Source organism: Falco peregrinus, chromosome 9, assembly GCF_023634155.1.
Source record: "Falco peregrinus isolate bFalPer1 chromosome 9, bFalPer1.pri, whole genome shotgun sequence".
Classification (NCBI taxonomy): Eukaryota; Metazoa; Chordata; class Aves; order Falconiformes; family Falconidae; genus Falco; species Falco peregrinus.
In genome coordinates this window covers 23,683,680-23,695,750 of record NC_073729.1, presented here as the reverse complement: position 1 = coordinate 23,695,750, position 12,071 = coordinate 23,683,680, and the positions used below count along the sequence as shown (strand labels likewise).

Genomic DNA, 12,071 nt, shown 5'->3' with positions numbered 1-12,071 from the left:
AGTTTAGTTCTGGTGCTCTTCACCCACAGGTAACCAAGAGCGGAAAATGTGCGTACGATGCGGCAAATGCACAGGATTGCGGTGCAGAAAGAGCAGGTGGCAGTGGGAAACTCCGCCTGGCAACGATACTGTGTTGCTTAAGTCAATTGTGTCCTTCCATGACTTCTGCAAAGTCTTCATTTGCATTTTAATGGAACTCTTTCTAGGAAGGTGCTGCTTGGACTCTGTTGCAATATAAAATAAAGAGGTAATTAAAAACATGCTGGAGTTAAGACATTTCATTTTCATTAATCAGGTTTACTCATAGTCTTTTCAAAATTAAAACTATTTAGGGTACGTAGGAGGGAAGGGGGGGAGGAAAACACATGACGGAACATCCGTTTATTTAAATTACAGATTAAAAAGTGGAAAACACACTTTTTGTGAGGGGACATCCTAGAGATTAAAAGCACCTTGCAGAAATGGATTTTAATAAATGAAGAGCAGGTACAGAAGTCAGCTCCAAGGTAGGTCTGCCTACTTCAAAGCCTGAGATGAAGTAAATATATAGGATGAGGGAAAGGAAACCACGGAGGAAATTTTTAAACCTTAGGCACACAATTATCCAGGCAATTACTGTGATTAGACACCTAAGTCAGTTAACTATGTAAATAAATGGCCAACCCCAGTTACTCATAGGTATATTTCCCAACTGGGGGCACAGTCATGGTAGGAAAATGCAGGCAAACAGTTTGCAAACATTTTATCTGCTGGACCAGCTCCTGCTTTCACCATCCAGCACCCGCGGATTTTAAGAACGATTCCACTGCTCGCCACAGCTATCGTACGATCAGCGCTGACTTCCTCCACGCTCCAGACCTATCCTGTCCTGTTAAGCTCTGTCCTTTGAAATATAGGGCACTTTCTGTCAGATCCTTCAGCACGACAGCCAGAAGGGCAAAATCCTGCCCTTTGTGGCAACAAGAGGTTTTTCATCCCCGGATTTGACGGCCGACAAGGAACCGTGATCTCCATTTCACAGCGGCAGAACCTTTCTCCAGACCTCCCAGCCGTGCTCTCCAGCCATTGAGCCGGGCCAGCGCCCCGCTGCCCAGGCTGGTCAGGGGGCTCTCAAGTCTGCAGGGCTGCGATTTTTTTTTTTTTCCACTGGGGGTTGCGTGAAATATGACTTGTTTCTTAAGAGAGTGGCGAAGTGGTTTTTTTTTGGCCCCTGCGAGGTGCCGAGGGGGCTATAGTGCGGCCCAGGCAGCGGCCCAGCCCCACCGGGAGCACAGACTCCCGTGAAGAGCGAAGCCCCGGCCTTCGCCGCGGCTGATGCTCGCCCCGGCCCGGGCGCGGCGCCCAGGGAGGCCGCGCTGGGCCTGAGGGGACGCACCCCGCCGAGGGGAGCCCGCCGGCCGCAGCGGCGCGCCTCCTGCCCGGGCCAGGCGCACCTGCTGCCGCGGCAAGGGCAGGCAAGAGGCGCCCCGGCGGGCCCGGGGCGGCGACCGTCGGGGTGCGGACCCGAGGGGCAGGAGCGGGGGCACCCCCGCCCTCCGCCTCAGCCCTGTCACCGCGCCGTCCCGTCGTGCCCCGCGCAGGCGAGCCCGGGCGCGCGCCCCCACCCTCCCTCACTTCCGGTGTCCGGCAGTGGCAGAGCCGGCGGCGGCGCCCCCGCTCCCCCGGCGCAAGGGGGGGGGGGGGGGGGGGAGGGGGGGGGCGTAGAAAAGGGCGGTGCTTACGGAGGCCCGTGGCTCCTGCCGCCCAATCATCGGGCGCCGATGGGCGAGAAGGGGCGGGGAAAGCGCCGGCACGCGCCGCACGGCACCACCCCCCCCGCCCGCCGCGGGCTCGCGCCCCGCGCGCCCGAGGGAGCGGCGGGAGCGCGCCCGGGCGCCCCCCCACCCCCCCCCCCCGCCTCCCCCCCTCAGCCGGCTTCTCCCCCCCCCCCCTCCTCCGCCCTCCTCCCCCCTTCCCCTCCCCACCCGGGAGGAGAGGCATGGAGTGACCGACGGAGCCAGAGCTCCGGCCGCTCCGAGACCCCCGCTCTCCTCCATGGGGCCCAGGTAAGCGCGCCGCCCCCCGCCCCTGAGGCGAGCGGGGGGTCGCCATGGCCGCCCGCCCCCTGAGGCGGCAGCGCCGGGCCGCCCCCATCCCCGCGGCCGCCCTGAGGCGAGGCGAGGCGGACAGCGCTCCGGGGGCGGCGGGGAGCCCCCCGCCCGCTGCTTCCGCACCGCCGCCTCGTTTATTATCAGCGATATTATCCCCCCCAGCCTGGCACCCTCGGCTGGGGCAGAGCCTGCCGCCCGCCGCGGGGGGAGCGGGGGCCGATCGCGCCCTGCCCGCGGAGGGGGCACGGTGCCTTCTTTGGGACGCGATGTCTTATTTGGTGTGGGTGGATGGCTTAACTTGGTAAGTGGCAGGGTTTAACCCCCCCTCCCCCCGGCCCTCCCCTCCCCTCGCTCCTCCGCCCGCCCCCCCCCCCCCCCCCCCCCCCCCTCCCCGTAACCTCCAAAAGGGGAATTTTCCAGCTGGTAATTTCTGCTGCGTCAACACCCAGCTCAAGGGAGAGGAGAAGAGACAAGGGGGCATTTTAACAGCAGCTCCACTTGCGAATAGCCAGCCTCAATCCCGGCTCCAGCATTAAACCCCTTTCCGCCCCCTAAAAACCAGCATCCGTGCAAGTTGGACCAAGAGTTTGTCAGGAGTGTGGTTCAAAACTGCTTGGAAAAAGGGATGAGGTAATAATACTGGTGAAGCATGTTGTATTTCTCTCCTTCTGCCGGTCTCTCTTTCTCTTTCTCCCTCTCCTCTCCCTCTCTTTCTCTCTCTTTTTTTTTTTTTTTTTTTTTTTTTTTTTTTTCTCCTTTAAAAGCCAGGCCTGTTTTGGGTTATTGTCTCCCCCTAAAGCCAGACATAGATCGCCTGGCCTTGCCTCCATTTTAATTGCAGGCTGAAATGGGAGAAGTGACCCTTTTTTTTTTTTTTTTTTTAAAAAAAAAAAACAACCTCAACAAGCAAACAAAAAAAAAACCCTTGGAAAAAAAATACTGCTGTTCCTTTGGGGGATATAGGTGATTTTTCATAAGGCCATAACAAGTGCAAAAGTGGCTGGAAATGTTTTCTGTCATGCTGGGAAACTAGTGAGGTGTCCTCCTCCCTGCTCCCCCAAAGAAAGTGTGTGTAAAATTTGGCTGTGGGAGGAGGAGAGGTGCTGCGAAAGGTGCTGGGAAAAGAAGGGGTTGTGCTGCTGGATTGCCTTTGTGTCTCTGTAAATAGACATGTCAGTTCCCAAAGTAATACAAGTAGTGTCTGATAACTCAATCCCAGATGACAAATAGAGAATGGAGCAGATTTTCAGGACTGTAATAGTGGGAGGATTTCTCTTTTGAAACAGAGGAAAAAAAAGAAACGTTGGTACCTCCTAAGGAGGTTCTTCACCGGCGCTTTATTGTGAAGCAGAGCGTTCGGATGAAATCCAGAGATATAAACTGATATTTATTTATTTTTGCACCTGACATGGGAAAGATAAACAAAGGAGAGTTTAACAGCTTTTTAATGAATTCCTCATGCTTTTTATTTTGCAATCTCAATGATTCATTTGGCAGGCTTTACAGGACCGGATTATTATCAGCATTGTTTAAAGCCATGCTAATTAGGAGATGTGTTTAGCAAACAGTAGTATTGTAGACACCTGTACCAAAGTTCCTGCATGCATTTTAATTGCATCACTGGTATCATTTTTAGCATTTAGTCACTATAATACAGATCTAGGTCTCAGTTCTTGAACTCGATCAAGTACTTATTACAAGTGTGGATTCTCTATGTACATAGAGCAGCCCTGCTACTAATGCACTAAATGTGTTTTCTCAGAAAGGAGGGGGGAATATTTTATTTTTTTTTTCCCCTGTGGGGATTAAAAGGAAAAGCTCCATTATCCAGGATCGGTGAGAAAAATGAAATTTTGAGGAAGAAGCTTGATGTGGCTGGATAGCTCTTCCACTTTTATCAGTACCTTGCTTGAACATTTTATGTTTTTATAGCATCTTCTGATTGGAAGTAAAATGTGACTTTCCCCTTTTAAATTCTGTCTAGCTTCTCTTACTGTTTGTCAGGTTTTATATTTTGAAACCTTTAGTGATGGAAAAAATGGGTGGAGTGTATTATTAGTCACAATATTTTCAACATGTGGCAAGGAATTACCGCTTTAAGGTGTTTTTGGGGAACTGACAAGAAATGGGCAGAGAAGCCTGCCCCATGGGCTGGAGGGAGAGCTACAAAATGGTATTTAGGGGAGCTCCCAGACATACGTTCCTGAAAAATATTACGTGGTTTGGTATGTGAGTGGGATAACTGTAATTGAAACAGAAAACTAGTCTTTTGGTTTTGATGCAGCCTGTCCAGGAGGGGGAAACTCGCTCACAGCTAAACTTCTCTCACAGTAGTTTTCATAGACTTATCATTGGTGTAACTGAGTTAATTTTAGTGTGATACCAAAAAATGTGGTATTATAATAATTCTAACATTCGATGTTTATTCATATACTTTAATGCTGCTTCATTGTGGAGTGTGTAGGATTGAGCCTTTGAAAACATGACCTGTACATGGGGTTCTTGGAGACTGAAGAAAATGGGCCAGTTTCTCCCCATGGTCTTGGTTTTCTGGGACAGTTGTACAACAGTGGATATGTTCTTCACAAGAGGAATTTTTTTTTTTTTTTAATAATTGGAAGTGCTTAGAGGAAAACCAGTTTAGCAGTTTCCCCCCCCATCCCCAGCAGTCCTCTGTCAAAAGGAAAAATGCCTCATGTTTGAAAGATGTGTTATTTGCTGTTAATATGCCTGCTTTTCCTCTCTTAACGTGTTGTGTTGCTGTGAGGTTGAGCATATTCTTTCGTCTTTGCTATCCACTTGTGTGGATTTTTTTTAGATATGTGTTTTTGAAGTTTCTATGCAAAGTTTCCTGTCCTCCCAGCAGTGCAGCAGCAGGCTGATGCCCAATCCAAACTGTTATTGCTTGCTTTCAGAGCAGAATTATTTCATAAACAGCTTAGCCTTTTCCCAGGACGTTTTTCCCTTCGTGTTCTTGCCAGTTTTACTGGCTGCTCTGTAACGCTCTCTAGACTCCCCCTAAACTGGTAAAAAGCATTCACAGGGGTTTTCCTTGCTCCTGTGTGCTTAGTTTAATGGGCAAACAAAAGGGCAAGGAGAGGGCTTAGTTTAAGTCTTTGAAGAGCTACCTGCAGTTGTAATGGTTATCCCACATGTCTGTTATAATTCCCAGGAGCCAGCAATTTGTGTCCATTCCTGGCTGTGAGCATACCCTAGAAAATTCTGACACTTTGGCACAAAAGGATTAATGCCGTGTTTATATTTTGCTTTTGGCTTATGACTGGCTAGAATATTTTTAAGTGCATGGCTCTACCTGTGTTTTATGTGTGTGATATTTGAAACTTAAAATGTATTAATAGTGAAAGCATGCATGCTGTAGGGTTGTCTGTAGATAGCAGGGGTCACGTTAGGCGAGAGTACAAGGACCTACCATGGCTGCGAGACAGAGGGAGGTGTTTGGTCTGCAGGAACTGCTGCGATCCTACTCCAGACCTAAGGATCCCCACGAGCGTTTTTATGGTATTTTGGTCAAGTACAATGACAGTCAGGACTCCAGTGTTAAAATTTGCTGCTTCAAAACGTCACTTTATTCCTTCTTGAGGACTTCTTGTTTCGCTAGGTGATATGTTTGTGTTACAGCTCCCTTAAATACAACCTTCAGTAGTTGGTTTCCTCAATTCCCTCTAGATCCTTAGCCCTTTAGGCGGAATGAGATATAAAAATGTGTGTTGTTTGTTGCAAGACTTCTTTCAGTTGAGATGCAAGAGGAAAGAATCTCAATTTCCCTGAACAGTTCAGTAGGTTTCTGGTTCTTGTTGCCTCAGTGTATTTGGATACACGGGGATGTCCAGTTTGGAGGGATAGGTGCTTGGGATTCAGTTCCCATCCTGCAGCTGTTGCCTGAATGTGCAGGCATCGTAATGGCTTTTTGTTGGTCTCCTCTTCTGTGAAACAGGGGTGCTGGGGTTTACTCAGCTCTTTCAAAGCATTTTCTATTAACACTGATGAAAAATCATAGTTGTGCCAAAAACGCCTACTCTTGGTAAATGCAATCTAATGGGAAGTCCTCCCTGAATTTCCTACACAGTGTGGTAGAGTTCAGAGGCTCACGGGTGGGGTTTTGTGTCCCTTACCAAGTCAGCTGTGGCGCAGTTATTTTCTGAACAGTTGCTTTAACTTTCTTTCATACCCATGTATTTAAGAAACGTCAGACTGCTGTTGAAACGTTGGTTTTGAATAGCTTCTGAGTGCTTTGCAGGCAGGATGAGATCCTTGACGGTAATTCTAATTAGATGGAAATGTGTTCCACTTTGCGGTGTTTTGTTGCGCGGAGGTAAGGGTGTACATGTGCATTGGAGCCGGTGGCGCAGCTGCGGGGAGGAGCGAGGAGGGCCTTGCTGAAATGTAACAGGTAGATGCTGAGTTAGAGGTGAAAAGCACCTTTCTGCCTTGCTTTTTGTGATGTGGCTCCCTTTTATTTCAGCCCATACGGTGATGATCCCTTCTGTCCCGTTACTTGCTTGGATATGCACTCGGGAAGAAAAATATTCTGCAAATGTTGGAAGTTGCCTAGTGTTCACTTTGTAGTAAAACTGAGTTGGGGTCTCCTGTAATGGAGGGAGGTAATGAGGCGTCAGAAATATTTTACAAACACAGCTACTAGCTCGTGTGTGGATTAAAATAAACTTAGTAACAAGAATGTCAGAGTGTGTGCCAGGAACTTAGCTGCTTAAGAACCCTACTTAGAAAAGTGAGTAGGGTTTTACATATTAAGGAATATGTTTATGTCTGTGTATATTTAAATACCTTGTTATCTTTCCTAATTATTTCCTCATCATGTGTTGAACAAACTGCTTATTCCATCCAAGCGAGTTTGCTTCCTGGTATTTCTCACCTTGCGAAGAAGACCTCTGCAGAAAGAGTTGTTATTTCAGGCAGTTAGCTCATTCTCTTTGAGGAAAGGGTTCAAGAAATGTGCACCTTTTGCACTGATATACCATTGGAGGAGATACCTTCCTGACTAGTGCTCAAATCGTCCTCTGAAACAGAAGAATTGATGGTCTGTATTAGCCATTCAGTGCTCAGAATACCCAAACCTGAAACCAACTAATTTAAGTACCATTAAATGAAGTAGTCAGGATGCAGTACTGCTGAAAGCCCTGCCACTATAGTATTGGAGAATGAGGTGTTGGCTAAATATAAAACTAGTTTATTGACTTCCTTCTTATTACCACTGTATCCTTCTTGGCTTTGCTCCACTGTCTTTTTTTTTTCTTTTTTTTTTTTTTTAATAATAGTTGATCAAATTGGGATTCTGAGATTTACACTAAAAAGTAAAAAGGGATACTTACCCAAGGCACTAAGTGTTTGTATTGCAGATTACACAAACAAAATTAGATTGTTCACAGAGTACCTTGTGTGTTATCTTTAGTTTTGCACTGGTTATCTTTTCCCTTTTAGATTATTCCTGACCCCTTATGTCTGTCTCTTAGGTGCTCTTTTGGTTCCTCCCACTGCTATACTTCTCTTTAAAAATTACCTCATGATTCTTCCTCCTTTGGCTCCCTCCCTTTCTACGTACTGAGTTTGGGAACTTTAGCAAAGATCCCCTAGTTAAAAATCCAAAAAACAGTGAGAAAGTTTTGGGGGAATCATTCTTCAGGGCAATTCCCAGTGTGATATGCTTGCAGTTCTTCAATACTTTTTTTTTTTCTTTTTCTTTAAGGTGCTTTTTATGTTGTGTCTTGACTAATACGTGCACAAGGGCAAAGTCTTTTGCTTAGCTTTCTTTTGTGACTTTTTTTAAAGTGGAAGCTTAAGATCTTGTAGGAGTTAATGGCACTTGGATGGGTAAGTGTCACAATAGCCACAGGCATTTGGATTTTTTCCAGTTGTTTTTTAATCTTTACTAGAGTAGCAGATACATGTGTAGCTAAATTCTTGTATTTTTTTGGTATCACTAGACTTGTCAAGCCTGGTACCCTGTAAGGTACTTGTTTTGTAAGTGCTGGCTAGCTCTTCCATCTTTTGTGTTCTGCAAGGTCTGTGGCATCGTTCTCTTGGTGCAACCAGATGAGAGAGAATGGAGATCAAAAATAGGAGAATGATACAAGTAACTGTTTCGGTACTGAGATGTAGCTTTTCATGATGGAGAGACAGGCACATGGACATAGTTGGAAGTTACGGAGAAATGAATAAGGGAAATGCAGAGGAAATGCAAGTGCAGTAGAAATATTACTGCAAGTAAGCATTTTGAACTAGAAGCTTGCAGCTAGTGCCCTGTTGGAAAGGTGCATCCTGTTGTATTAGCAAATTGTAACCAGTTGGAATATTGTCTTTTGGAGTATTGTCTTTTGGGCTGTGTAGATTTTACAGGCATGGAAGATAAAACTTTTACCTTCTGTTAGGTATTTGCATCTTTTTTCTGCATCTCTTTGAGTTTTCTTTTTCCAAAATACTTCAATTTTTGTAAGAGGAGCAAACTGCTTAGTACCGTTGTGCGTACTGCTTTTTAACTTGAAGGTAACACTGACTTTTGAAGACTGCAATTCAGTCAAGTTGGCTGGGAATAGAATTCAGATATCTTTTTTTTTTGTAATGTGGACACATAATTTTCCTGTAACCTTAGGCAAATGTTTTGATTTGGGGGGGAATCGCTGTAACTGTATGGTTAGATTAATAGTAACCCCATTTAAACTGTGGATGACAGGTGCCACAGAAACATTACCTGAAACTTTTATGATGTTAACTAGAACAATGTTAATTGTTTGGAATCCTCGTATTTCTGGGGGTTTTACGGTGACTTTATATATACTGGCTCTTTTTAGTGACTTCTTCAGAGCACTTCTGTCTGGAAGCATAGTCAGAAGTTGTTAATAGTCTTAAAATTTGTGTGTTAAACTTCAGTTAACACAGGCTAAATCATTTTTCCTGTATGCTTAGTTATAGAAATCTGTCTGAAGATTTCTTGTTGGAAATGGCAGTGTTGTAAATGTGCAGTTATTTTAACGGCTGCTTGTAATTTTGTGATGCTGAATGTTTTTTCTATGAAGTTAAAGATTAGATTTTAATTTTTGCCACCTATTTTTTCCATTCCCAAATACAGGACATGTGATGAACCTTTTGGAGCTTGTTACCAGGGGCCAGTCTCCTCTCTTCATTAAAACATGCACTGTCCTGCTGTGAAACATTGTGACGTTTATTTTTGCTAACAGGAAACATTTTCAAATATTGGTAAGTTCTCAGCATTTAAACGTATTTTTGTGATGTGGTAAGGGAAGATGGAGTAGCTGGAGATAATGTCATGAGGGCTTACTGTTCTTTATAAATTTGGGCTTAACATTGATAACAAGGGCTCATTTAGGAATCTTACCCAGCTGCAAAAGCTGAAGAAATACCTCTGGCTATTCTGCTCCTACCTTGTGGTAGGGGTGCCTCCATTAATCATGGTCATTTGGTTCTCATCTTGTCGATTAGAAGAGGAAAACAGGTGCAGAGCTCAAAGCAAAAAGAAAAAAATGCAGAGCAGTACAAAATAATACAGGTCTCAGCTTTACTGTTCTCACCAGACTATTCTGGCTCATTTTGTGCTCTGGGACAGCAGCATAAATGAGAGTCTTAACAGTAACAGCCCTAAGTCTAAGTGAAAATACGTATTACTTTTACACTTCACTAACAAAGTAATTTCCCATGTGTCTGTTGGTCTGGCTCCTTCGCTCTCCCACTTTATTTTTTTTTTTAACTGTCTAAATAGCAGGACTAAAAAGAACTAGCCAAAACAATTGCTGTGGAGAAGCAATCAGAATTAGAGAAAGGCAAGACTTGGCACTCTGAAATAGAAATTGAGAACAAAGTCAATGGTATTTGATTTAGTTGGGTCGTATTTGTTTTCAAGATTTTCAGTTCTGCGTGTTGCCATAAAGAATGCTTGGATTTTCCTTATTACTTCTTTTATTTGTTAGATATGTTACTTCACCATATATTATGACATAAGTTTGTATTGGAAAAGCTTTCTTAATTTTTATCTTCTGATGTTTTCTTTCACAATCTGTTACTACAGAAGGTCGGTCTTGAAATCAACAGTATTGATGTATAGGTCATTTTCGTTAAGAGAGCTAATCTGTATATTCAAGGTGTCTGAAATGCAGAGATGAGAAGTATATGGCAAATACTTTGCTGTAATGGCTAACAGTATATAAGCAGTATAAAGTTTTGAATAAAGCATAGTCAGAAATTTCAGTTGAAGTTAAATGTTGCAAATGTAGTGAATATGCTATTCTGAAGAAAATAAAGCCTGTTTTATATAAGAAAAGCAAGTGTACAAGATGATAGCTACAGTGGATACGTCCTCACTGACAAAAGACCTTTGTGTAGGTGAACTACTTCTTTGTACCTTGTTGTCAGAAACAATGTTTCATCTGAGAAGTCTACCTGTGAATGTGCCTTACTACACATAAGTATCTATATTTTACACAGAATTTTCAAAATCTTGGGGCTCTTTAGTCCCTTAAATTAGAATGCTGTTAGCTAGCTGCAGCTGGCAACTGAACATTTCAAGAAGAAATTCTCTTGAATATTCCATTGCAAACTCCTGTCAGGAGTTGTATTGGTAGCTTTTTAACCTTGATATTTTATAGGTCAGATAAGGTGAATTAGTGCCCTTCGGGCCACAAATGTCTCTTCAAAAAGTCATTAAAGTGAGAATGTTTTGAAAAGCTACCAAACAGGAAACCCCGTTGTTTCAAGGATCTGTTTGAAGTTCCATTATCTAAAATTAGACTTTTTTTTTTCCCCATACTTTTAAGAAGTAACTCTTGTTTTATTATTGCAAAAATGTAACCAGGCTTTAATTATCTGCAGTGTATTGATATGTTTTGAGTTAAAATTTTTTTAGGGTTCATTAAGTCATAAAAATAGGGGTGTTATAACTGAGCTTGGAGGGAAATGACTTAAAAATGCACCAATTGTTCAGTAATCTTGTAGTTTAATGCTAATAACTTCTGGTTTTCTTTTTGTAATAGTTCTGTCTTTCTCCTACAAGAGTTCACACCAGTGCTATCAGGAGGTCACAGAACAGTGCACTACCTGTGCTGCCCTAGGGCTGTTGATGTCCTCAGCTGTTGTAGGAGAAACACTAGACCTGGAACCCAGTTTGTTACTGGTAAGAAGTAATTGTCTTGGATTTTATTTAATTTTTTAACATAAAAATATTTTCTGGCTGCTTTCACTAACAAAATCAGTAAAAATCTCTTCAGTGCTTATTACTTTAAGAACGCTGTAGCAAAATGCGCATCTCTGGTCTTTTTTGGGTTGTTTTTTTTCCCTCCTATTTCTAGCTTTACAGTTTCTAAATTGCTAATTCTAATTTCTTATTGCCCTCCTTCCAAAATGTGGAGGCTAAGAGTTTTCCCTTAGCTTTCACTTTCAGACCTGATTTTCTCTTTAACTTCTTCAAGTGCTGTCAGAGGTAATGAAGGTTCATAAATGGATTTTTCCAAGATACCTTCAGAAATCCTGTCTTTTGGCTGCACCTTCGCAGTGTTCAGCTTCTACACGCTAACTGGCTGGCCCCATAGCATCAGGTAGACTGTTGGTAGGTCAAAGTCCACAGCCAAATCTTTGGTTTAAAAGTTTTGGAGTAGAGAGTGAAATGTTTAATGATAGCTCCCTGTTATTTTATGTTCTGCTTACTGGAGTTAGGTTTTGATTATGGTTCATGTTTGGGTTGAGGAAACTAAATTTTAACAATATGGTGAATGAGTAAAGCGTGTAGTGTTTTGCACTTGTTCTTTTTGCTGAAATTGGCCACCTTTGAATTCATAATTGCATTGAATCTATGTATTTTCATGGTAGAAGCAATTGTAAAATGATGATATGGTCTTAAATATATTTCCTGACTAAATGTAACCTGGACAGACGGGGAGTCGAAGGCTCTTTGCCTGCCCGGAGAACTAGGAGTTTGAGCAAGTGATTTCCTTGTCA

The 12,071-nt window shown here is 43.7% G+C and overlaps 1 protein-coding gene across 4 annotated transcripts in view; it reads left to right on the top strand.

Annotated features, from left to right (window-relative positions):
- The first annotated feature begins 1,948 nt into the window (after positions 1–1,948).
- The window catches only part of ZBTB46 (zinc finger and BTB domain containing 46), a 59,545-nt gene continuing 49,422 nt past the window's right edge, over positions 1,949–12,071 (top strand). The window contains exons 1-3 of one of the 4 annotated variants that reach the window (XM_055813685.1): positions 1,949–2,045; positions 9,196–9,323; positions 11,111–11,250. In XM_055813685.1, coding sequence (XP_055669660.1) covers positions 11,197–11,250 — 54 coding nt within the window. In that variant the 5' untranslated portion in view covers positions 1,949–2,045; positions 9,196–9,323; positions 11,111–11,196. Of the gene's footprint in view, positions 2,046–9,195; positions 9,324–11,110; positions 11,251–12,071 lie in introns of those variants that run through there. The other 3 variants (XM_027790163.2, XM_027790166.2, XM_027790164.2) reach the window with 3 other exon arrangements.